Consider the following 26,752-nt stretch of genomic DNA (forward strand, 5'->3'; position numbering starts at 1 on the left):
CATCAAATAAACATTGAATTCCTCATAGAATTACATGCTCTTTCATATTTCATAAGAGGTTTCTCATTATTTCACCAAAAAAAATGTTAGAAACCTGAAATTAGGTCCCAACCAACACTGTACTATCCCTTTAATAAACCCTAGGAATTGTCTATAATTGCACATAATGTAACACTTTTGTTTCATGGAAGCTCTAAAACATGCTTTTCTTAGGGCTACTCTTCTAGAACAAACTTACTTCCTTGAGAACATTACACACAAGAATCAAATACCAGCAGAACAATCATAAAGAAACAGATGGCCAATATTCAGCAATCTATGCATCTCATGCCGTCTTCACTATACTTGTCTTAAATAGTACTCTGGATAATAACATTGAGAGTAACACATGTACTCATAATAATACGTCTCGAACGAAGTCAGTTTATTGTCCTTATCATGGACATGAAAGCATACAAGTGAAAGTGAAGCAGAAACACACAGAAAAAAACCTTAGCAACTTTAAGATTAAGTAGCATGAGCAAGGGGGAAAATTATATTCCTAGCTCAGATACAGGGTCTTTTTGTGGATGTTCTATTTCATTTATCCTGTTTCTATCTCTGAACAGATGTAGGGTGCTTTTGGAACACAAAATCTTCCACTAGCCATTTGAGGTTGGGGTGCCGTCCTTCTCTGTTGCATCAATTACCCCGGATTTCCTCCGGTGGTTGCCTGGCAACCTGTGCTCAAGGACCAGGACTAGTCTGCCCTCATCTTGAGTGTACAGAAGCATCCTCCCTTTGCAGCTTGACTGTTCCTGGGCAAACCTATACTCAAGTCTTGCCATAACAGAGATTAATATCGTCATCTGCCACCGCCATGACTGCATCTTCAAAAAGCCTGCACCTTGTATTCGGCTGTTGATATGGCAGTGACTATCGTTTTTTTAAACGTCTTTATCATTTATTTTTTGCATTGCTAGTGCATTAGGACCTCGATCTAATACAAGTAACTCTTAACGATGAACCAAGCATTATGAACCACCCATAATATGAGCAGTAACTTTGAGTTCTCGGGGGAAGGGGGTGGGGGGTGTAGGTAACGATGAAGGCACAAGACAGGTGGAAAGCATGAGTACATCACACAGAGAGACTTGATCAGATTTTGGTTTCCCTTCCTTTTGCTCTGTCGCGGTTTTACCGGCAGAGTCTCCTCAATTCTTCAGCCAGTCGAGGATGTTCGGGACAAAATATGTGATGATGATGTCTGCGCCTGCAGTGAGAACATGAAGAACGGAGATTTTCTAGCGCAATGAAAGAAAACTTGACTTACCTCATTCAGAAAGCGGGGGGTATGACATTACCCATTACATCTCATAAAACTGAAATTTTGGGAGAAATTTCTTTATATTTTCTTCGCACTGTTTTCTATGCACAACATCATAAAGTGTTGTAGTCTTCCAATCCAATGATGCTGGCACTAAAACTTTACAAATTACTAATGGACGGTCCCATTCTCTTCAAAATTTCATTGCTGCAGTCACCCAACCCACATATATATTGAGTTTCATTCCCCTTTAGGTGACTGCCATCATTTAATAAAAATGTAAAGTTGAAGAGAAAATTGCTGATTTTCATCCAAACTAGGGCATGGCTGTTGAACAAGTCCATACGGTCTTTTCATCCAATTCTTTCTATTTTTTTTAAGGTTTTTGTTTCCCGCAGGTACCAACATTATTTCCTATGATGGTGTTGTTAGTGCTCTTCTCTCTCTCTTTCATTTGTCTCTGTTGTGTGTTGCCGTGTGCACATGCTTGTCGAGGTGTACTTGCAAGCGTGAATTGTGTGCTTGTTCTCCAAACTTACCTGCTCTCCTCATTCCCTGCATGGCCTCCATGACAGCCCGTGGTAGCTCAAAGGCCCCCTTGCTGGCCCCGTGGTACAGCATGGCGTATTCCCCCGACACGTGGTATACAGCGAGCTTGAGATGGGGGTGCTGTTTGAGTGGAAGTGATAATGATTTTAAAAAATAACAATGCAGACACTGTTTCTCTCTTTGTTCTTTGGATTTATTTAGCATGGCTATCGAGGAAGCATTTAAAGACCGGGTAACATGAGGAAAGAAAGGTTGCTTGATTAAATCAATCTTCATTTGCTAATCCATCTGGGTACACAAAAAACAAACAAAAACAAAACACAGATAGGGGAAGCCTGCTAGAATTGCCCATAAGTGAATATGTGCAGTGCATTGAACATATCAGGGCAATTACCCCCGGAGAACAATTAACCCCCAGCTAAATACCGGTAAGTGATTAGGTTAGAGTAAAGATTAGGGTTAGGGTTTAGATTAGGTTCAGAATTAGGATTAGGGTAAGGGTCAGGGGAAGGGTCCGGTGTAATTGCCCTAGACCCGCATTGAAGCGTACACTCATTGGTAACAATGAGTCCAGTCAAGATTCTTTGGCTGTGAGTGTACCAATGGTATTTACACAGAGATCAGTGATGGAGCAGTGCACAATTCCTTTGGGGGGATCCCCAAATATATCCGAGTCGGGCTAGCCTTCCTATTGCATGGTATCCCTATGCTACCGGGTTTTTAAGTGCTCATGAGCACAATACCAGTGGACAGACAGCTCTAAACCCCCTCTGAAAGACTGGGCTATGAGGATATAAGCCAGTTCGCAGTTCCACTTTGCGAATGAGCAGAAAAAGGTAATTCCTACCAACCAGCGCGTTGGTTTTTAAATTCACTATATTTTAAGATAAGCATTTGTGATGGAATGATTATTCATGTAATCCTTATAAATGGTGCTTGCCAGCACATCCGCCCGGACAGAAAACTTGGTATTTGGCAATATCAATAGAAAGAGATTGTTAATACATTCAGTGCAAAGTAATGAAATGGATGCTTTTCCACGTGTTGTTTGACAGATCATTCTGGACATCTGGTCTTCACAAGTTCATTCTTTGTTTGAACAGGATTGATGAATCCCATAAATTGTTACGTAAAGCTTATGCGCTGAAAACGAGTGCAGTGTCCCTAACAGGCTGAGAAAAAAGAAAGGTCATTTGTACCAATGTGCCCATGAGCTAACTCCGAACTGGCTTATCAAAAGTGACTTGCCTACTGGAGAGCACGTCCACACTATCTTTATCATGACAACAGATGGTTCAGTTACATCTTGAGCCCATTAACTACAACGTATCTTGTGTCAATCTTTGTTAGAAACAGCATACAAACACCTTCCAGAGATCCATCACACACACACCACGGACTGAAATGGAGTGGACCTGTGATCATTGATAAATGGTATGCTGCCTCCTCCTACTCTCCCCAGCTCATCCCTCCTCCTCCTCCTTCTTCCCCTCCTCCTCCTCCTTCTCCTCCTCCTCCTCCTTCTCCTCCTCCTCCTCCTTCTCCACCTCCTCCTCCTTCTCCTCCTCCTTCTCCTCCTCCTCCTTCTCCTCCTTCTCCTCCTCCTCCTTCTCCTCCTTCTCCTCCTCCTCCTCCTCCTCCTCCTCCTTCTCCTCCTCCTCCTCCTTCTCCTCCTCCTCCTCCTCCTTCTCCTCCTCCTTCTCATCCTCCTTCTCCTTCTCCTCCTCCTCCTCCTCCTCCTCCTCCTCCTTCTCCTCCTCCTCCTTCTCCTCCTCCTCCTCCTCCTCCTCCTCCTCCTCCTCCTTCTCCTCCTCCTTCTCCTCCTCCTCCTCCTCCTCCTACCCCTCTACCTCTTCTATCCCCTCCTCTCCCCAGTTCACCCTCCTCCTCCTCCTCATCATCATCAATAGGAAGAGAAAGACTGACCTTGTTCTTGGTTTCCCTGACGATGTCTAAGTATGGCATGGATGGTTTCACCATGAGGTAATCCGCGCCCTCAGCAACATCTCGGTCCTGCAAGAGGTATAGAATACAAGAAAGCGATTTCATAGCATTTTTACCCTCATGAAAGTTTCATCGTTCCTCAGTGTACTTTTTTTGTGGGTGTATCTAAAGTGTTGTGACAATTTACAAATACACAAGGTACTCCTCACACAGGGTATGTACTTTCTGTAATGCAACCATCAACTCTCTATTATTGACAACATATTTGAAAGGTCACTCAGTTTTGAAAAGAGTTCTGTACCTCATCTTCGTGTTATGTACACTGTCAAAGATCCTGAATAGTGTTTTGGTTAGAAGCACTCATGTCAAGGGAACCTGATTATACTACGTAATGGGTGCAAGCATACAATATGCCAATTTAAGACTGAGTGGTACAGAAAATAGAAAAAAAAAATTGGTAATTACAGCGTAAGTGAAATAATGATAACTTTGTTCAGGACTAAAGTACAAGTGTACAGCACACTACCAGCACTGATGGTTGGTGTACATGGAACGACAACAGGTCTTTTTCTTTGCATTTCAAGCAAATGTGATGTAAATGTAAGAAGTCTTTCATTACACCGTTATAAAACTTTCACAAATTTGTGTTGTTTTTCTGGTCATTGTCCCTCCTAACACTACACTTCAAAGCCAGTCACACTGATCATCATCAAATACAAAGAATTTCTTTGTGGGGGCCACATTTGAGAACAGAATTTCAATATTCCCAATAAAGCTAGGCTACTGACAAATCTTCAATCTTACATAAAGTGCCACATTACAGTACAGCACCTCTCAAATCATATGAGTACACATCCCAGCATGAGACAGGCCATGTTTAAAGGCAACACTACTCACCACAGCTCGCATGGCAAGACCCCGGGCTCCAGGGGGAAGCTGATAACACCTTCTGTCACCAAACGTCGGCGCGGATTTGGCAGCATCCCGAAAGGGGCCGTAGAAACACGACGCAAACTTGGCACTGTAGCTCATCACAGAGACCTAGAGCAATGTCAATAAGACTGTAACTGTTAAAGTGGAAATTCTAGCACAAGTAATTTTTTTTTTTGCTTGACAGGGTAAAATGAATTTCAAACTGAGCAAGCACTTCAAAAGCTCACCACTGCCGCAGTGGTATAAGGCTTTGGCAATGGAAACTGCAGAATAAGGTAAATGGTCTGCATTACGATAGCAAAGTTGCTCACGCTGCAGGGTCCTGTTTCATAAAGCTGTTCGTAAAGTTACAAACAACTTTACGAGTGACTGGTGATCAGTTCTGATGTGCTATACTTATCAGAATTTCCATAATTCAGCACAAGAACTGATCACCATTCGCTCGTAAGTCATTCGTAACTTTACAAACAGCTTTATGAAACACCCTCCAGGACTTGCAAACAGAAAGAAAACTAGATGTAATATAACAGTTACACTCCTACCATTGACCTACCTTGAGATAAAATACATCAAATAGTGTTACCTATAGCAAGCACAACATTGGCACACATTTATTTTTGTGCTAGTTTCATGGCAAGCAAAAGGTGCGAAACTTATCATACTATACTGCTAGCTACAAGTATGTCACTCAAAACACAAAATGTTTAAGAAAGTAGCATTTATGACGACAACCAACTGATGCACTGATGCATAAGTGCTATGCCCTATGTAGCGCTGTCGAGAAATCATCTCTGGGCAATTAGTTTTTAACACTGTCCCTCAAAATAGTTGATTTCTGTATGATATTGCATGAACAGATATCTATTCCATGACACTGTTCAAATACTACATGTATGTTTATGTATAAGAGTAAGGCATGCTCAAATCCATATATCCTCTACAAAATGTTTATTACTTTTGCTCATGATCCTTATCCAGAGACACTCTTGTTCCAAAAAGCAGGGCATTATTGTGACAAAATGATATCAATGATTTCAGAAGACAATATTTTGAAAGACACCAGTTGTGAGCGAGAGGGAGAAATTGGAAAAAGTGGAAAGCTTGCGTTGGGTACAGAGGCAAGTCTTACTCGGTTTGATAGTCCATTAGCTGCTAACATATGCTTGATTGCACCAATGCGCCCATCCATCATGTCTGAAGGGGCAACCACGTGGCATCCTGCATTTAGGATACAGAAAAAAAAAACCCACACATTTTACACAACATCTTTTCCAGCTACTTGCAAATTGCACGTCTGGTTAATCAGATTTCCTCTTAAGCATATTGGAAGTATTTCTTGCATGATCAATCATAAATTCAACAAACATAGAAGAAGAATTCTTTTCAAAATATGTTTGCAAGAAAAATTATTCCAAGTCTTAAACAATTTTGCCCTCATTGAGACTCAACCAAATGAATTTGCAAACATGGGACGAGAAAAAAAAAACCAATGTAACATTGATACATGGAACGGGACATCCCAACTAAGTAGTTAAATAGAGCAAGCTGTTTTTTTTTTAAACACATTTTGACAGCTACTGCATCCGTATTCAACTTGGAGCACTGTAACGACTGTGACATTACATCAATACACAAACATTAGTGCAATGAAATGTTTATATGCACCATTCGTTATGTCTTGCTTTTTGAAATTCACTTTAAAAGTTAAAGACTACGTACAGCATGGGCAAGACACACACACATAATAAGGAGCCGATATTAGACACTGCTCATCAGCAAAGCAATGCAACCACTATACCAGTGTTACTGGTGATTTGTTGTTTGTTGTTGTTTTAGTGTTCCATATTAAAACACTGTTCATTAGCAAAGCAATGCAAACACAAACTACAGGTACATTGTATGTGTTACTGGCTATTTGTCGTTTGTTGTTTTCCAGAGTTCCATATAAAATGTGAACAAGGGGAAGGTGCTATCACTAACTCACCTGCTTGTGCATACGACAGAGCAACTTCTGCAAGGCGCTGGATACTGGCATCATTATCTAGCGTGCCATCCTCATTCAAGATGCCTGAAAAAGAACATGAAGAAGAAAACAAATCTGACATTTGTATTCTTAAATCCATTCCTCACAAACACATGTATTGGTTGAATACCATCAAAAATATGTTTACTTTTTACTTGCATTGTACACTACATGAGCTCAAAATTCTAATCATCGGGCACGGTATGATAATGAGTCATGAACTATGGTTTTCACAAACACTAGACATCGACACTAATCCATAGTTGCAATTCTGTCTGAAGTCAACAATGACAACACAAAACATTAGCTGTGTAACATGTCACCATCGTACTTTGCTCTCACATCCTGAATGGCCTACAGTGATTTTTTTCCTTCTCTTTCTGGTGGAGTATTTCACAGAATTCAGTGAAAGGTTTTTGTTTTTGTTGTTTTTTTCTCTTGCTGTCATGCTGCATAACAAAAATCAAATACACTGTATGGAAAACTTCAAGCCCTAAAGGCATACATTTGAAGAGCACACAATGTCTACATAAATGTAGACAATAAATAGACCGCATTTAGACTAGATCAAATGAAATACTGTAAATGTCTCTGCTTTTTTGATTGGTTTGGTAAAGTTTTCTTTTCAAATGTTGTAAAATAACACCATAGAAAGACGTAAATGTCTGGGCATTTAAATCCATTTGCTGAGACCATGTATATTTCCTGATATTTACCACAATGGCCATGGCTAGTGTAAGCACACAGGCAGACATCACAGAGGATTAGCAACTCTGGGAAACATTCTGAGATGGTATGAATAGCCTGGATCACTGGAGTATCTTCAGTATCTGCACACGTTCCTCTTGTATCCTATGAAAAAAAAAATGATAATAAGAATAGAATAAGGAAACTAAATATTAAATGAATAATTGACAATGAATAAATATTTGAGTAGAATTTAAACAAACACATACAACCAGAAGAATGAATAAATAAATAAACTAGAAAAGCACTCTGAGAGCGCAGACCTTCGCCAAGCATGCAGCTCATTTCCAGCACTGATCTTGTTCTTTCATAGAGATATTAATGATTTCCACCCACACGTACTTATAGCATTGTCTGCTGAAAGTCGCCCGATTTCCCAATAAAGAAGCCTTTGTTACGTCATAAACCCTCAGCTGCACGGCGCGCCTCGCCCTAGCAGAAATTATACAACACCTTAGAATGATGTCGAATTGTGATTGGCCAAGAACATGTCACATGACATTCATTATAAAATACCTATCAAACTCATTGAGAGTGACAGCCGTGCATTAGGCCCCCTATTGCATGGCTCGCAAGTACTAATGCACGGCTTCGCGGGGGGCTACTAATGCACGGCCGCTCGACTTCACAAGCAAAGTACATGTACTGTACGTGCGGCTGCAGCGCTGCACTGGTTCATTCACAGGAAAGGCGCAGCGATCGAGTACATGCAACGTGTGCGCGCAGCTGCAGCTAGTTGCATGTACTGAGTGATATGTATTGCATACTCGGTATACGGGCCTTTGGGCCTACGGCCACGGCTGTGTTTTTACTTTTGACTCAGATCTGCTACGTGGACCACAGTGATCTCAAAATCAAGTTGAGAAACCGTAATTTGATCTTTTTTTCTGTGGTTTTATTCAAAATCATTGTCGGAAATAGACATAGTCTAGACCTACGATCTACCGACAGCTCAGATTGGCTTTGACCTAACATTAGCGTTCTCGATCTAACGATAGTGTGATCAGTAAACGCCGTACAACGGTTAGAATGGGTAGGTCCTAACGTTAGACCCTGCAGAGTTTGCGATTCCCGTGACTGTGTGGTTGAATCATTGCGAGTGTTTGGTTTAGAATACTCGGCCTAATTGTTAAATTTATTTTTGGACCTTCCTGAGTTGCCATTCACTGATTTAGTACTGTGATTATGGACAAGGTGTTGTATAAAATGAATAATTTATGATTTTGTTCGTGCATTGGGGCATGTAATATCGCACTCGGCGCGAGATTCGCCACTGGTCTATTCAACGCGGCGCTACGCGCCTTGTTGAATAGACCAGTGGCTTATCTCGCGCCTCGTGCGATATTTGTGCCTAATGCACTCACAACTCATAAATTATTCGTATACTAGAGCACGCACTTTAGTGCGCGCATGCAAACCTCAAATACGCCTAGCCTGAACTCCCAAGTTCATTGACCCTACTGCCAAAATTTCAAATATCCTTCATAAATTCCCCCAAAATTCTTGGATCACTACCAAAATTTCATCATCTCTTACTTATATCATTCTAGACATTTCCTGCAAGTTTCATCCAAATCCGTTGACTAGATTTTGAGTTATTTTGCACACGGACAAACTAACTATGTAGCTAACGAACAAACGAACAAACAAACCGACGGTAACGAAAACATAACCTCTTCCCTTGGCGGAGGTAATGAATGAATGAATGAATCAACCAACCAGTCAATCAATCAATCAATAAATCAGTCGGTCAGTCGGTCGGTCGGTCGGTCGGTCGGTCGGTCGGTCGGTCGGTCGGTCGGTCGGTCGGTCGGTCGGTCGGTCGGTCGGTCAGTCAGTCAGTCAGTCAGTCAGTCAGTCAGTCAGTCAGTCAGTCAGTCAGTCAATCAATCAATCAATCAATCAATCAATCAATCAATCAATCACCTTGGGTAATCCAGTTGGAACGCCAAACAACAGCACCGCCTTCAGCCCCTTGGCCACGAGGGGTGCCAATGCAGACTGCAGTGTGTTCACTCCGTACCGGTTCACTCCGGGCAGGCTGGACACTGGCTCAGTATGATCTGGTATGTCTCTGAAAGTAGAATCATTGTTTCATTAATATGAGTCAATTTTAAACACAGTGCACTTGCCATCAACAGGCCATTGCAAAACTACAATGTAAACAACAATTTTAACTCAATGACAATAGTAGGAGTAAATACAAATTTATGTAAAGAAATATCCTCACATTTCAATGCTTTGGGAAGGCTGTCCTAGAACTGCACATAGGTACACTGTACACATCATGGTTATGCTGTCATGCAATCATACAACACTTTGTGGAGAGAAGGTCTGTGATTGCAAATCTAGATGTTCCTATTTAATATGCTAAATCACATCTTTATCACCCTACTCCTCTTTATAACATTTCCATTCCATATTTCAGTATACTTTTCCACAACATAATGAAGGCTTCAGCTACAAGTACTGAAGTACATTTGTATACAGTAACAAATTCAGACACTTGGAACAATCATAAAAGATGGTAAAGTACTCACAATATAAACAAGGGATAGACCAAGTTGTCGGGGGTAATCGTGGTGTCCACATTTTGCCATGCCCTCAGGACCTCATGGTGGAAAGTGCTGTGTAGGACATGCTTAGGGGGTGGTATCACCGGTGAATTCATGCCAATTTCTGAAGCACACTGGTAGAAGCCGGCTGCAGTGCGAGGCTTTTTCTTGGGCTGTGGAGATGCAGTGTTACAAAGAAGTCCAAAGCACACAGGCAAAGGTAAACAAAGGTTCTGATAATGCAAATACATGTGGGTAAACACAGAGCTTTAATACTTGATATGGCAATCACAGTTCCAGACACACAAGTATATTTTTGTTTTGTTTGTTTTTGTGAAGCTAAGGTTTCTGTGGCTCTAAATACTTGATTCATAGCCATCAGCTTGGCAATGTCTGTGAAAGGTTGAGTAGTCCTCTTTAATATTAAAACTGAAACAATTACTTCCAAGTGAAAGAACAAACATACAATTTCTCAAGTTGTACAGAATACATCTTTTAAACTTTCCAAATCTCCAAGATGTGGAAAGATCCTTCATTTAAGACATCTTTCACTGTCAAAGGAATAAATTTCAAATGTCAAGGAATAAATGACTAACTGGAGATCAACACAGCTTGTTGGAATTTGCATTCACTACATGTCCTACAATAAAAGGTTTTTCTTAAACTATTTGCAACATGACTCATCTCCAATCTGAATCCGTACTACAGCAGAATTTTCCATAATTATCATGTACTGCCAATTGATACAATATGAAGAGTTGATACTATACATTTGTAGGTTCATTTTGTATTCTTCATTCAGTTTTAAATCTTTTTAAAGCTATTGTTTGGGATTTTGTTGTCTTGAGTTTAGTAGGGTCAGAGATACTAGACTAAAAGTGCACTAGCATAAACAACCAACATGGACTACCAATGCATCGTTGTCAGGATTTCTGTGGAAAAACAAGATACATGACAATCTCCAATTTCCAAGCTCCCACAACTGGCAGTTCTTTGAAACAGTTTTAGTATGAAAGAAAGTAGCCTTCAAGATGATTGTTGACCAGTTTCATTCGGCCCACCTTTTAATTGAGGAATCGGGCACAGGGGGCAATCACTGTGTCATTATGATTCCTCATTTACAGTATATGGCATTTATACTCTATTTTACTTGATACTGTCAAGGGATAAAAAGCTATAAAAAAATTCCAGAACAATTGTGTTGTACTTGGAGAAAATTTGTACATTTCAACTTTAAAGATAATAAAAAGTTCTGGTACCTCAAAAGCTTCCCTGAATTTCCTTGTCTTGGTTTGTGTTTCAGGTTAAAGTACGTTGTCTGTGAGAATTACTCGCCCCAAAGTTTCGTACCAGAGCCGACGCTGTACAGCGTCGATAAATATTGTACGAAACCTCTGACTGCGACCAGCAGCGTGCAGCCCATTGTACGCATAGCTAACTGCGACCAGCAGCCCCATACGCATAGCGTAATGGGGCTTCGCATTGTAACATTCAGGATCATGACAGAATTAGTATCGCGGGTAAATGTCAACTTAAAATCCAAAAATTTCTTCGATTTGAAGACTTACCAATTAAGTTGAAGTATTGAAAACAGGCTTCGAACAACGTTTGGTTCTGCCAATAGTCCCTTTCTGTTCGAATTGATGACTGAATGTGACTCGGTCGAGAGGACCTTGGGAGAGCTATACACTGGATACCATGGCCAGCGCATGCGCACACAAACATCTTATCCGTTCATGGATTTGAAATTTGTGTGCATGTGATGTGTTCGCATGCACTGGCTGTATACTAGTATTCATTGTACTGTATGTAGCTCTCCTAAGGTCCTGTCGACCGAGTCACATTCAGTCATCAATTCGAACAGAAAGGGACTATAGGCAGAACCAAACGTTGCCCGAAGCCTGTTTTCAATACGTCAACTTAATTGGTAAGTCTTCAAATTGAAGAATTTATGGGATTTTAAGTTGACATTTACCCTGCGATACTAAATCTGTCATGATCCTGAATGCTACAATGCGAAGCCCGATTACGCTATGCGTATGGGACTGCTGGTCGCTATGCGTATGGGGCTGCTGATCGCAGTTAATTGCATGATTACTAAGACATGAGAGCACTTTGGGGCGAGTAAGTCTCACAGTGTTAGTTATATGAAAGGTACTTTAACCTGAAACACAAACTAAGACAAGGAAATTCAAGGACACTTTTGAGGTACCAAAACTTTTTATTATCTTTAACAGAAATGACTTGTACCTTACATGTACTTGTAGGTTCATACTTTACTGGCTATAACGTTAATTTATACTTCAGATATCAATGTTTTCAAGACTTTCTGTGAATGCTGAGTGTACAGAAAAGCACAATCACCATAGCGGTTGGAGATGTTGGAAATTTGGTCTTCATCTTGGGCGCAATTCCAACAGCTCCAGCTAGTGCCATTTTGGAGGGCCTCATGTGAACAATGGGAATGTTGAGAGCACCAGATGTAGGGCTTTCTGCAAAATTTCCGTCCAGCAAGTAGTTGTCCCCATTGCTTCCGTTGCCATTGTCCACTTGTTTCCCCTCGGTTTCCACTGCCCGTGCGCTGACCAGTGGGGGCTGCTGCTGTTGTTGTGCTTGGACCTGGCCTTGCGACTTTGGAGCCCCTTTCCTAGCACGATTGTGAGGACACGAATGGTGATGGAGCCCCCGCGTGCCGTCACGGGTCGTGTACTTAATCAGCGAACGGCATTCCACGCAGGCGACATATTCTTGTTTCTCACCGTCGACAAAGACTTGCACAAACCGGTCAAATACCGGAATTCTCTTGGTAGTGAAAGGCTCAAAAGACACGCGAGAGTCGTTAACATTTTCAACCATGGCTTGCAGCTCTTTCTTCGGATAAGGACTGCCTGTACGGCCATAACCGTCGTCTCGAGTCATGGTTGCAAGCGTTGTAACAGGAGCTGGACTTCCGTCTTCCTCTTCTTCCGTACCCGTGCCGACGTGCTCCCCATCGGCTGACACTCGGGGCACGTAGATCTCGCCCGATGCTCCGGAGTGGCCATCGTCACCTGCCTCACTCAGCGCCTCCGATTCCATTTTGATTTCACGCTCCTCAGCAGATTCATCAGCTGTGTCGAAATCATCCTGAATATGTGGATCCTCGCTAGCTGAGGACATCTTTCGTTTGGTTGGTTGTTTTTTTGCAGCAGAGAAATTCGTTTGTAATTCAGCCCAGATGGCTACACGGTAGTCGCTGATTGCGTGCAAATGTTCCGGGATGTATGGCAAACGCACGCTGGATAACCCTCGTACACTGGTACGGTGGTATGCTAAAACGCACGCATGTAGTCTGTTATGCAAAAGTACATCGTGTTAAGGTAAAGATCTATGGAGCGCCAAATGCGTAACTAGTGCTTTATCAAACTTCGTGTAAGTCCCTGGTTTATTGTACGGAGCCCGTTTCCAATTAAGTCGAGGAAATGCGGAGATATTGGAAATGAGATCATTAAAAAAACAACAAAAAAGCAAACAAATACTATAACAGATCTCAATGTCTGTGTAGCTGCTGATGGGCTAAGCACTTTATGGATTAATGGTCAGTGTCGTTAATTTAAATGCTATTTTGCAGCCCGGGTTTGCAGCCCAAGCTGTCTAGTGTCCTCAGCTCCCACAATCTCATTCCCACTACAGGCCTACTTTTGTTTCCAGGAATACAAAATCTTGATCCTCCCCCCCCCCCCCCAACTTAGGCGGTCAATCATACACATAAGTTCCAGGTTCTTAGAAATGCACTCTTTATGGATGGGAATGGGATAGGCTTTTGACCCCCTATGAGTATCACGGGCTTTTTAAAAGGAAAGCCATCAAAATTATCCCCTACTTCGCACGGGCTTTTGGCATCTGACAGCCAGCAAAAGTACCCCCACGCATGTTTTGGAAGGGCTGCGAAAAGAAGGCCAACCCGGCATGCTTTGGCAGCAATTTACACAGTAATCACATCGGAGAATCGGAGAAAACATTTATGGAGTCGCACTACCCTTATTTTGACATTCTTCGGGAGTGTGATACAAACCCTATTCGGGATCTCCTTAAATATGCGACCCCCTTTTTTAAGCATCCTCTATAGTGCTTGGTGCCATAGTCGTACAAACCTATCATGGCTACAGGTAAAGAACGACCCTGCTTGACATCAAATTAAATAGATATGTGGTTGACAGCAATGGAATCCCTGTGGGTAATATCGTCTGGCTTTCTCTCAATACTAGGCCAACTGTGATAGTTTAACAAAGGGTAGGGGAATGCTCTATTTATTCATTTATTTATCAGCATTTTCTTTTTCTTTTTCATTTTTTTTTTTTTTAGAGCTGGCCTTCAATGGAGACTATTATGACGAAAGTCAGAAGGGTAGCAAGGTTATGCACATTTTTTATATTCTGCATCATGTTCAGCAATTAAGGCGCGGGGACCGTGTATATTCAAACGTTAACCTATTTTTACAACTTTGGCGACTATGCTAACAGGTAAATCAGAGTCAAAATCGTGCAATATTAAACGATGACTGTTCATATCTACTTCCTTGTTAAAAAAAAAAAAAAAAACACCAAGGGGTGAGAATGCAATAATATTGCGAGGGAACGCAATAATATTGCGTGGGAACGCAATAATATTGCGAGGGAACGCAATATTATTGCGTGGGAACGCAATATTATTGCGTGGGAACGCAATATTATTGCGAGGGAACGCAATAATATTGCGAGGGAACGCAATATTATTGCGAGGGAACGCAATAATATTGCGTGGGAACGCAATAATATTGCGAGGGAACGCAATAATTATTGCGAGAGAACGCAATGATTATTGCGAGAGAACGCAATGATTATTGCGAGGGAACGCAATGATTATTGCGAGGGAACGCAATAATTGTTACGAGGGAACGCAATAATATTGCGAGGGAACGCAATAATTATTGCGGGGGAACGCAATAATCCATTGAGGTTTTTTTTTTTCTTCATGTCACCTGGAGGGCTCCGTACTCCGTAGACCAGAGCATCGTATTAGTACATGTATCATGTATGCCAGTATACTTCGACTGTGTGTGTGAGCCGAGATGAGTTTAACGTGGCGTTCCATAGGACACCCAGTTTTACTTGTTTTTTTTTTCACATTGATTTCCGTAGTAGGGACTGGAGCAGTATCGCAGCAAGCCTGACGCTGATATGGCATTTCAGCGGATAAAAGAAAGTCGCTTGAAGTCAGCGGATTTGAGCCGAAAGGGAAATATTGATGAGGAGATCGTTGGTCTTGTCGAATTTATTAATCAGCAGGAACACTACTTCACAACCAGTTCATGTTCTGGAAGAACAATAGTAGTTTGCGAGGTAAAGAGCAAAGTTCGTTTAAGTCAGTCCCACGTGTTTGAATCCATGTGTTGTGAACGATATGACACCAATAGGGCACTCTAGGCCTATAAATTTAATTTTTTAGTAAATTTATTGAGACATTGTCATTGAGTACTCTTAATTTAACTAGATCTAGTCTAGAGTCTAAGAGTTCTACATCTTCTCGCTCTAATTCATACTCTGAAGCACCAGCTTTTATGTACAACAGATTGGAAATTGAAGCACCAGCTTTTATTAATGTAAATTTAATTTAACCGTTAAGATTGGAAATTGTATATGTTGTTAGACTGAGATTCTAACGTTAGATCAAAGGTGATCTAAAACTTACAATCGTAAATTTATGTTTAAAGTTAAATGATGTAGGCCTAGGGTCTAGAGTAAATGTCCCAGCTCGCGGCCAGGCGCCTGTTCGCGGCCATTAGGCATTACAGCATATTTGGTAATATAACGCCGAACACAGCGATACATATTAAAATCATATGTTCTACATGTCACACATTCACTATGCAACAGTAACTAGCACACTGCTAATCCAGAGCTACCAAGTCTCACGCATTCTGCGTGAGACTCAAACATTTAGGGGCCGTCTCACGATCTCACGCATGGCACCTATTTTTCTCACGCACCGCGCGAAATCGGCAACTTGGGCCTGGAATAATGAGCATAGCTCAAAAGATTAAAGTGATAGTTGCCATTGGAAGTATATTTTCCTTTTGTCTTTCAAAATAAGTAAAAAATATTCACTTAAGTATGCACCTGATCGCACCATTGAAAGCTAAAAATTGAAAAAGCTCCCTACCGTGGGAGGCTACAGGGGGAAAAATCCCTCCCACACCCTCGCTCGCGCGACATTCGCTCGCCGAGATGCCGAGTCATGAAAATCTCACTCATAAAAATTTTGTGAACTTGGCATCCCTGCTAATCTACAAAAATCAACCGATGACATGGGCGAAATCTCCAACCAAACCCAGTCCAAAGTGAAATATTCTCACATAGAAATGATGATATCTTGCATCCAAAATTTCATTTTCGGTACTTCTTAACATAACAGTTATTAGGAACAGTCAAGGGGTCTAAGAAACTGGATTTTTTTGTGTGTCATTTTCCCGATGTATTTTGAATACACGCCCTCACATAGAAATAGAACTTTTGCAAGCCGATGTGGGCCGCCATTTTTTGGCGGAAGTGGATGTTACGATCGAAAAAATACAGAAAACATGAGAAAGTGCACGCGTGCCACCCCTTTTCACGTGCTTTCGCAATGGGACTTGGCGCTTACGCAACATTCGCGAGGCAAATGAAGGCATTCAGCAGAAGATCGCGGATCATGCGCATATCGCATAGGAATTGTACATCAGGCCGCGAACCGAGCTATCACTGTTGCGAACCGGCGGACACTGTACTGGGTTGCGGCCGCAATCTTTTTATTACTATCACAATGGACATTGGTCTTACGATGGTGACTAAATGTGAATTGGTAAGTGGTCAACTTCCATGACATAACCTGGGTTAAAGCAATTTGCAAGTTTGCGTTTCAGAGTGGAAAAACCTTTATGCGGCCCCAAACCGGGACACTTACTCTAATTTACACTGTCTGTAGATTCTACAAATACAATATATCTACATCATAGTCGAGTATATCTACATATCTAATACCAGTACGACTACTAGACCCTAAACTAGCTTTCTGCTTAGAAATCTATATAACAGTTGAGTGTGAGAACCACACCTGCTGGCCCCCAACGTACACGTTCGTGCTGTTCTGGTTACAGTGCCCCCTGGTTAATGAGCAATAGCATGCTTAGAGTCTAAATTATGAATACAATAAACCAGGTCCACGTCCACTCAGCTTCACTGTAATCAGGTAAAGTTTATTGGGTAATCTATCTTCTTCTCCTTCTCTTCTTCTTCTTCTTCTTTCTCCTCCTCCTCCTCCTTCTTTCTTGATATTAAAAGGGCTATGCAGTGACATCAGTTGTCACTATCAGGGAGATGAACTGCGTGCGAGTGCTTGTTTTGAGGAGGAATGTGGTCCTACTATACTCAGAGGCTGTCATTAAATGACCTACCTTAATCATGTCTATCGACTATACAGTTGTATTAAACTTGAGGAGATCTTTGAATTTTTCTTTCATTTATTAGTAACGATAAAGCATCAGCTGGCCACAGGCATGGGGGGGGGGGGGGGGGGGAGGAGGATGCATACATTGTAACTTACAAAGTATATGTGACCTGCTACAACAAAAGGGTCCTAAAGTCGCGCACGGTCGAAGCCGTGAAAATCGAGTTTGAAGTCAGAGCATCAAAATTGGTCAAAACTTACGATTTTCTGATTTTGACACATTATTGTAGTCTGACATATCTTCTATCATCTGTCGAAATTTTGAAGCAAAATGGTGAAAGGAAAGACCAAAAAATAGCGTTTTTCTGGGCCATGTTTTTTGGCGTTTCAACGAAGCAGAAACTGGTTCCAAAATTTGGATTGAGCGCCACAGATAGGCTCCGCCCCTAACAACAACCAGAGTGATCTCATTGGTCAGTTTGCTGCTTGCCGCTAACCGAAGCGTGAAGCTCACACACTGCCCACTCGACTGGTGCGTGCAGGCGGGGTGCGCTATGCCCAGCCGCTTCTCCTGGCATCCTGGTCACTGATTGGTCAGTGAGGAGACCGCCGATGCTGTGCTTGAATGAGCATTTTGGGAGTTGCTAGGGCTTGCCTTCTATTGTCCCGAGGTGAAAACTGACTTGCGTGTCCCTTGATCGCGATTGCGTCGCAAGGAAAACTTTTAGGGTGCTTTTCTCGAAACAGTGATTTCCCAGACATTTCGACATGCTCTCTTTTAAATCTCGATATCTCCGCAGCCGATTATTTTTATAAGATGTGTTATATATCAATTTAAAGCAGAAAGATTAGGAAATTATGCCATGCGATTTTCAAATAATTGACCTCGCCCGACTTTAGGATCATTTTGTTGTAGCGGGTCACATATAAGATTCTAGACCAAAGGGTTAAATTACGGGTATATTTTATGAATAGCCATTAAAGGGGAAGGCTAGTAACTGATCAGTGGGAATCAGTGGAAATGCTGGAAGATGATTGTTCCAATCCTTATGGGATTCATTCAAGAGTTCATTGTATATCTATTGTTGTGTGAAAATGATTTGCTTCAGAACGGTCTCATATTCAAGTAATGTGCAGATTAATGCTCCGTCACTGACCAGGGACGCTAACCTGGAAGCATTAAACTGCACATTACTTGAATATGAGACCACTCTGAAGCAAATCATTTTCACACAACAATAGATATACAATGAACTCTTGAATGAATCCCATAAGGATTGTAACAATCATCTCCCAGCATTTCCACTGATTCCCACTGATCAGTTACTAGCCTTCCCCTTTAAACCAATCATTGAAGTCCTTACATTACAGTTACATATTGAAAGGTTTTATATTAAGAAAGATTCTCTCTCTCTCTAAAAAAAAAAGAGTGCATTGTAAATACACTAGGGAGTTCAGGGGTCTCCCCCACCCCCCCCCCCCATGATGATAATGACATAAACTTTCTAAGACCCTAGAAATATAAAAAAAAATGAAAAATGTGTGATAAAACTATGGGGCAGTGTTGTAATCTAAAGGAAGCATTACACAACTGGAAAATAGTAAAAATTTTGGATGAGCCAATTACCCCCAAAAAAAAAAAAAAAAAGAAATGAAAAAAAGGAATACCTCAATTTGATGGGTCTGGAGCTCACGGCAGCTGCCTCACTGAGTATTGAAAATGACCGTCACTTTGATAGTCTGTATGTGTGGTCCATAATGTTGCTATGAAAAGTTATGCCTGTTGAGTTTGTAAAATCAGTTACCTGCAGCTCTTGGGATACTGACATGCAGTGATGTCCAGCCAGTGGTCAGTGAAGGATTCCATCAAATCACTTTCAATTCTTTGATGTTATCCTTTTTTTTTCATTTTCAGAACTCTGATGACACTTCAATAAAGAAGAAGGGTTGTCGGTGGTTGTTTGTAACACATAAGTGGGCACATACAGACGAAGTAGTAAGTATGAGACTTGCACACGGGATATTTCCAGGTGTGATACTGTATGGGATTCAGATCAAAAGAAAATATTACTAAAATAATGGTCTTTACCATCTTGGAATGTAGAAGGAACAGCATGAATAATGCAGAGCTATGCCTATAATCTGTATTCTGAGATGAAATTGTGTATTGGCAGAAAAATTATATTTTGCCATAAGTTTAGCTATGCCACTCTCACAAGACAATTTGCCTCCTGCCTCAATGAGCAAGAAAAAGCAAATTTGATTGAAGATAGAATGTGTTCATGCGAGCACTCAAAGTCGTCTTGGAATAAATGAGTGCTTTATTTCACATATTCTTTTATGTCTACACATGAATCTCTTGATAAGCTCTTCTGGTTACACTTAACTGTGCATCCAGAGCTCAGTTGTTGTGTCAAAATGGGGCTGCAGGTCAGCACAAGAAGTTTCTTAGTCAAATGTCCAAGCAACAAAGGACTGACTCTATCTTTCATTATCTTTGTAATCTACGCGTAGAGTCCTTCGATATACAATGTACCAAGCACGGGGGAAGAATATTGATGTGTGCAAAGAAAGAGAAGGTGAAAAACGAAGGTCTCCCCTTTGAACTGGCCTAACTGGGAGTGTGATGGGCCACACATAACTGCGTAATTCATGAGAAAAGTTCACATAAAGTGGCCATCCTTTACATGCATTGAATGTGCCTTATACTCTTCTCTCTCTCAGATGTCGGCACTCAAGGGCACCGACGGAAGTGCAGTCCTGAAGTTCGAGCCCTTTGTCCTTCACGTACAGTGCCAGTCTATTGACAAAGCCAGGATAATGGTGAGCGTTAAAATATGAAGCAGGGCAGACCATGGTAGCTATACAATGTATGAGCAATAGCCAACAAAACGGTATCAAATGGCACATCATGCCAAATGCATCAAAAGGTGCAATTGATGAATGGATAGATTATGGTCATTAAAGTGTTTAAAAAAATGAAATTACAGGCAGAATTCCTGCAAATGTTGTCCCCTACACATTTTCTCTCCTGTAATGAATCTTTAAAAGATAGGGTGAGAGAGTGAGACAGACATAAAGAATATGTCTACTTAAAAATAAGTCAAAGCAGCTCAAATCTGATCATGTGTCTGTTTTGTAGGATAGTATGCCCTTGCATAGTCTGACCTACAATGTATGTACATACACCACCTTTGCCTACAGTTAACTCAAAATGTGTATAAAGATGTCATGAATGGCAAGACATCCCCCTTTCTTTCTTTTTTTTTTTTTGGGGGGGGGGGGGGACAGAGCTTAGTGGGTGTAGAAAAAAATAATGCAAAATTGAAATCATTGAAGATCTGCGATATTGTACCCTGATGAAACTCGATAATTTCTGAATACCGATATGTTATATGAAGATCTGTTCATGTCAACAGTGGTCAACATGGAATTAGATTTCAGAGCAGTAGTTTATACAAATGAGATATTTATTCCATGTGTCACCCTGCACCACAAAACCAACAAAAAGTCACCAGACATGGATTTCTAGTTAAGGGCAGATTCTGAATGAGTAGACTTTAAGCTTTAAAATGGTGTATAATCAATTCAACTGGAATCTCCTAACCCATCTAAATATTTGAAAGAAGGCACACACTCTGAAAAAGTGTGTACTGAGAAAAGAGGCTCTGAAGTATAGGGCCTATTAAAGCCCTTAATCTCTACCTAGCCCTGCTCTGTGCAGTGAATGGGACAAAAAACAGGATGTGAGACTCAGTAGCAAGAACAATGAAGGGATTATGAGATTAAGCCGACAGTGAGCATGCTCTATTAACACATTGTATCCATGACTAATACTAGAAACTTCCAAAGGAGTAGCATCAACCTTTCAAACGTTATTAGAATTGAAAGTGAAGAGTGTGTAAAGGGTTTTTAACCTGTTGAGGACGGGCTAATTTTGCTACAACATGCATTTCCCATAGACCCCTGCCGAAGTACACTCGGGACTCATCCTCAACTGGTTAAGAAATTGAAAGGGGCCTCTAAGATACATCATACCTAATCACACCATTCTACAAAAAAGTGTTCTAGAAAAACTGCTAAAAACAAACTTTCACATTTGTTTTATGATCCCAAAATGTAAAATAATGCAGAAGAAGAATTGCTCTTTTAGAGAATGTGAAAAAACCTAAGATTGACCAGGTTGACCCATTTCAACTATTTTGAGTCCTTGTGTAAAATCAGGTTGTGCAACTTTTTGTTGGCTTTGTGATGCACAATCACTATGACATCCTCCTGTATTGATTTCTTTTCTCTCCTTCTTCCCTCTGACAGCATCAGAGTGCTGTAGCGTCTGGATTCAGGAATTCGGGCATCACCATCGGGAATGGAGGGAAAGTCATGACGGTATAGAGATATTTCTCCCTTTTCATATGTGTTACAGTATGAGGGAGTGGAGCAGGGGCGGATCCAGGAATTCTTTAAAGGGGGGGGGGGGGGCGCAACTGATATTTCTGTTGCCATTTCCGGGTTTCATTTCATTTTTTTCTTTTTATTTCTTTTGTTTTTTACGAAAAATAAAGGGGGGGGGCGTGCGCCGGTTGTGCCCCCCTCTGGATCCACCACTGGTGGAGGATTACCACTGTTTGAAAAATAGAATTCCAATCTGATAGATTTGATGATCCTCACTAACACAATGCGTAAGGGCTTGTTGAGCAGAGAAGCATGTCGTTGGCTGTTCCTGTAGTGCACATTAGACAGCATTTAATGCAAATGCCAATGTCATGTTATTGTCATGTTATTCCTGTACGAAAGTTTTTCTCAAGAGGGGGGAGGAAATCCAATGAAGCGGTCAGAGAGGGAGAGAGAGGAGTGAGAGAGAGAAAAATGAATTTTTGTCATAATTTTGCTTCTGTCTGCTCTTGTATGTCATTATTTGAGCCATTATTGCCATTCTAATATCAAACATAATCCTCTGATGATTCTGGATGGACTCTTGGGTACTTCCAAAAGATGATCCACTATTTTCAGTGTGTTACTCACCCACATTTTTTTTGTGACTTGTCCAGGCTAGCCAAAACTCACTTCTGGACAAGTAAAAATCTTCCAGTGCTTTGCTGTCAATCAGACACCAACATGAAAGCTTGTTTTGGCTATTTGGTATTAATCATGGCCTTGTCACTGGCCAGATCAGTGGTTTATTCACCCCCCCCCCCCCCCCCCCCCCCAATAGAAATGAAAGAAAGGAAATGATCTCAGTGCAAAGTTAGATAATTTGCTCTGGCAATGCCAACGTGGTATGTGAAAGTCACTTTGACGGAATTGAAACAAGAAGAATTACAAACACACATTCAAGCACTGTCAATGAGCAGATGGTCCCACCATCTGGCCCAATTAAATTTGTGTGAAAAAAAAGAGTACAATTTAATGAGCACAACAGTGAAATATTGATCAAAATCATATAAAAATTAGGGAAGTTATGAAATTGTGAAAATATGTTGATTTTTGCAAAACAATTGATCTTGAATAGTTGAAACAGTTGATATGAATATGCAAGTGAGTGAGTTGATGTCATCACCTCACAATTTTCCACTGACTGCATGAGAAAAAAAAAGTGATGTGAATTAAATTTTTCTGCTCTAGAAATGTAAAACAATGCCATTTCTTGCTGAATAGCTTTAAAATAATAATTGGTTAGATTAATTACATGTAGGATATGAGACTTGGGAATAATCAAATTTTAACAGAAACTGGAAATTTCAGAATATGTTTATGAACTGCACTTATATATATGACACTTTGTGAGGCAATGACATAATTTACTCATTCATTTGCCTTTCCACATTTGTCTGTTCAAGATTTGTTTTGAAAAAAAAAAAATTAGCAAAACTTCCCAATTCCATAACTTCAATTTTATCTGATTTTAAGCATTTTTTGTGTGCAGGTTTTGGGTTTTGTGTGTTTGTTTGTTTGTTTGTTTGTTTTTTACTGTTGTGCTAATCTAAGTTAATTTGCTCTTTCTTTTGAGATTAACTTTTTAACGGGTTTGGAATTGCCCTTTAAAAGTTAAGCTAAACTCTCAAAACAGCTGAATGATCCTTGTTTTGTGCCCCTCCTTGTTCTGAAGGCCATACGAAGCACCCATGGCCTTGAGGTTCCCCTGACTGATGGAGGAACACTGCTGGTATCTGAGGAATACATCAAGTTTGTGGTCGACCTCGCCAACAAGAAAATGAAGGAGAATTTTACCAGGATTCAGAGGTAAACACATATTTCATGTTCCTTTGAAATAAACATTCTTCAGGTGCCTGAAATCATTTTGTTCAAATATCGTCATGACAGAAATATATTCCTCATATTTAAACTGCTAGTTTTCTGGATTTCTGATAAGATTTCAGGTGTAGTATACTTAAATGGTATTTATATTCTGCTAAAGGTACTTCATGTTCTGTTAGAGGTATGTAAGTTGATTTATGACACATAGGTCAGCTATTAACGAGTTTTTTTTTTTTCTGCCTTGCCATTTCCTGACCAATTGCATTGTTTTTGCTAATGAATGTTTATACCATCTTACTATTTCAAACTGTATGTTGTATAATGAATTTTCCTGTATTTGTAATTCATCTTGTGCCTTCTTGTTTTATTGTATGCTCTGTGTATTTTTGATGCTTGGTGAAAAAAAAAAACCTAAAGTGAAACAAATTCTAAAAAGTGTTCTGCATTTGTTCTCTGTCCAGTGAATCCCTTTGTTTTTTAACTGCACCATGCCATGAATGAGTTGAATATTTCACTCTTTTCTTGCAATGTCTATACCTCCCAGATTCTTTGACAACCTGAAGAGGGTGGAGGTCTCAGAAGACACCAAACTTGTCAAAATTAGCAGCTCAAAAACCACAAAATCTAGAATTTTGAGTGATAGACTGGCCAGCAGTCATCAACAGGACAAAGCGGTTCAGACTGTCGAGCATACACCAGCCAGACACACCTCCTCACCAAGGGTCTGCGTTAATGGTGTAAGTGGAGCAGAGTCCAGATTGGATATAACAGAGACTGCTCCAGGTAATGACAGTAGATGTATGTCAAGGACAGATAGCCCTGAAGGGCATGCCGGTGGGACGGAAAGAGACTCGTGCGCATCGCTGGAATTGGAAGGATTTGCCGCCATGTTCGCACCTTCCGACGAGGATACGTAACCATCGTTCCTTTCCACATTTGTGCAGAATAAATGTAGTGAATACTTCCCATTCAAGTGCCACTTTTCTTCTTAACGTGTGCATTTGTGTGTGCTTTTAGCAGCTAAAATGTGTTCTGTTTTAATATAAGCAGCCACAGGGGGTAATGTTAGGAGAGCTGTGCTTCCAGTTGCAGGACCGTGAGTCATGTGAAGAATTTTTATTTTCTTTTAAAATTCAAATATGTAAACGTAGAATACAGTCTCAGAATAACAGTGGATTAGGTCATCCAAGAATACTTCCAGCAAATGTCAAAAGTGTAGTTTCAAGTATTTAGATGTAACTGACATTTAAACACAGAAGTCAGATCTTTAATAGATATAAAGTGACTCTTTGAATGATGCAAATTTTTACATGTTTGTTTAAAAGAAAAAAAAAATTGGAAATCCTGTACCGTTTGTGACTGACTGGTTGTGTCAGGCCCATTCAAAACAGCACAGCCACGTTATGTCTCACAATGTCAAGTGAATAGCATCAACGTCTTCATTATGCATATTAATTTCTTATTGCCCCATGCCCAAATTGTTAGAGGGCAAATAGTTAAAGGTTAGTCTGAAAAGAATGATTTAGATTTTCTAAGTGCAACAGTGAAAGTTTGATCGAAATGTGATAAAAATTGGGAAAGTTGTGAAATTGATGTACATTTTGCTATATTTTGACGAACAGTTTTCTTACAGTCTATATAGATATGCAAATGAGTGAGCTGGAGAATGTCATTACCTCACAACTTTTAATTGTTCATCTACAGAAAGCTGACAAAAAGTCAATTTTTCTGCCATGAAAATGCAAAACAAAATAATATATTCCTGGCAGAATAACTTCAGAAATAATGATAAGGCAGACATACCATGTGTATTAAGAGCATTTAAGATTTGGGCATAATTTATTCGAAGAAAAAAAAAATAGAAATAGAAATTTCAAGATTTTGGTTACAAACTATCATTGTAACAAGTTGTGAGGCAATGCCATAATCAACTCCTGATCTGCATATTCATATTGACTTTTCAAGAACTGTTTTGTGAAAATAAGTGAAACTTTACAATGTAATTTCTTCCCTAATTTTTATCCTATTTTGATCAAATTTTTACTGTTGTGCTTACAAAACAATACCCTTTCTTTTCTAACTTTTCACAGGTCGGGAATTTCCCCTCAAGTACTCAATATCACAAATGAACTGAAGTAAACAATGGCAGATCTCTTCTGTTTAATACTGAAAAATCTTTATTGTAGTTTCTGCGTACAAAAATAGTCATTATTATATATTGTATCAGGTCATTTTAAAAGACATATTCAATTGCATAGCATGTGACATAGATGTTGCTAACCATAATTTGCAACATATTAAATTCATTTAACATCATTTACTGTGAGTACACCTGTACTCCAATATGATTGTCTCTTTATAGCAACAATTCATTTCAAATGTTAAAAAATAACCAAAAAAAAAAAAGAGCAACAACACTATTCAAAACAGGATTCTGTAGATTGTAACTCCACTGAAAGACAGGTATAATATATATATACATGTATATATAACAACGTTAATGAACATGATCAGTACATCTAATTTATCCAACTGTAACAAGCTTAGTTCAGTTTTGCTTTTACAACGGATCTGACAATATATCTAGCGTCATCACAAGACAAACTCTGTGTACTGTGTAAAATTAAAAAAAGCTGAATACATTGCAATATATTTACAACAAAAGTTAACAATCAGAATGCGACTTCACTGCAATTTGTAGGTAATTAATGCACAGTATGCATCATTTAGGGCAATGTAGAGCACACATTACTGTTGCATAAAGCAAGTCTGTAGTGAAAACATTTTCACAGATAATGAGAAATCATCCACTATACATGTATTACATAACAATTCATAAAGGTCCATTTTGCCCATTTCCTATGTGACAGAAAGAGTGAATAGATGTAAAAATATTCATCAGCATTGCACAGAAAGTGATTTTCTCTTGACAAAAAAAAAAACAAGTTTAAATTTCAGAAAATCTGGGAGTATCTTAAAATTGGCTGAAACGCAGAA

The 26,752-nt window shown here is 40.1% G+C and overlaps 2 protein-coding genes across 2 annotated transcripts; one reads left to right on the forward strand and one right to left on the reverse strand.

Moving 5' to 3' along the window:
- Window positions 1-1,140: 1,140 nt before the first annotated feature.
- Window positions 1,141-13,235, reverse strand: LOC139712028 (delta-aminolevulinic acid dehydratase-like). Its single transcript, XM_071623868.1, has 10 exons — window positions 12,422-13,235; window positions 10,043-10,230; window positions 9,429-9,576; window positions 7,472-7,607; window positions 6,717-6,800; window positions 5,862-5,950; window positions 4,697-4,840; window positions 3,782-3,868; window positions 1,846-1,975; window positions 1,141-1,252 (listed from the first exon to the last, which is right to left on the reverse strand). Exons 1-10 carry the CDS (start codon window positions 13,214-13,216, stop codon window positions 1,194-1,196), a joined length of 1,860 nt encoding a protein of 619 aa, XP_071479969.1. The 5' UTR covers window positions 13,217-13,235; the 3' UTR covers window positions 1,141-1,193.
- A 2,020-nt stretch (window positions 13,236-15,255) lies between these two features.
- Window positions 15,256-24,672, forward strand: LOC139712021 (tRNA wybutosine-synthesizing protein 3 homolog). Its single transcript, XM_071623860.1, has 6 exons — window positions 15,256-15,417; window positions 19,416-19,496; window positions 20,225-20,323; window positions 21,815-21,886; window positions 23,607-23,740; window positions 24,300-24,672. Exons 1-6 carry the CDS (start codon window positions 15,256-15,258, stop codon window positions 24,670-24,672), a joined length of 921 nt encoding a protein of 306 aa, XP_071479961.1.
- The last annotated feature ends 2,080 nt before the right edge of the window (window positions 24,673-26,752 follow it).

The sequence above is a fragment of the Diadema antillarum genome, unplaced genomic scaffold, assembly GCF_040938485.1.
Source record: "Diadema antillarum isolate AM-2024a unplaced genomic scaffold, OU_Dant_1.0 seq00001751_RagTag, whole genome shotgun sequence".
Taxonomy (NCBI): domain Eukaryota; kingdom Metazoa; phylum Echinodermata; class Echinoidea; order Diadematoida; family Diadematidae; genus Diadema; species Diadema antillarum.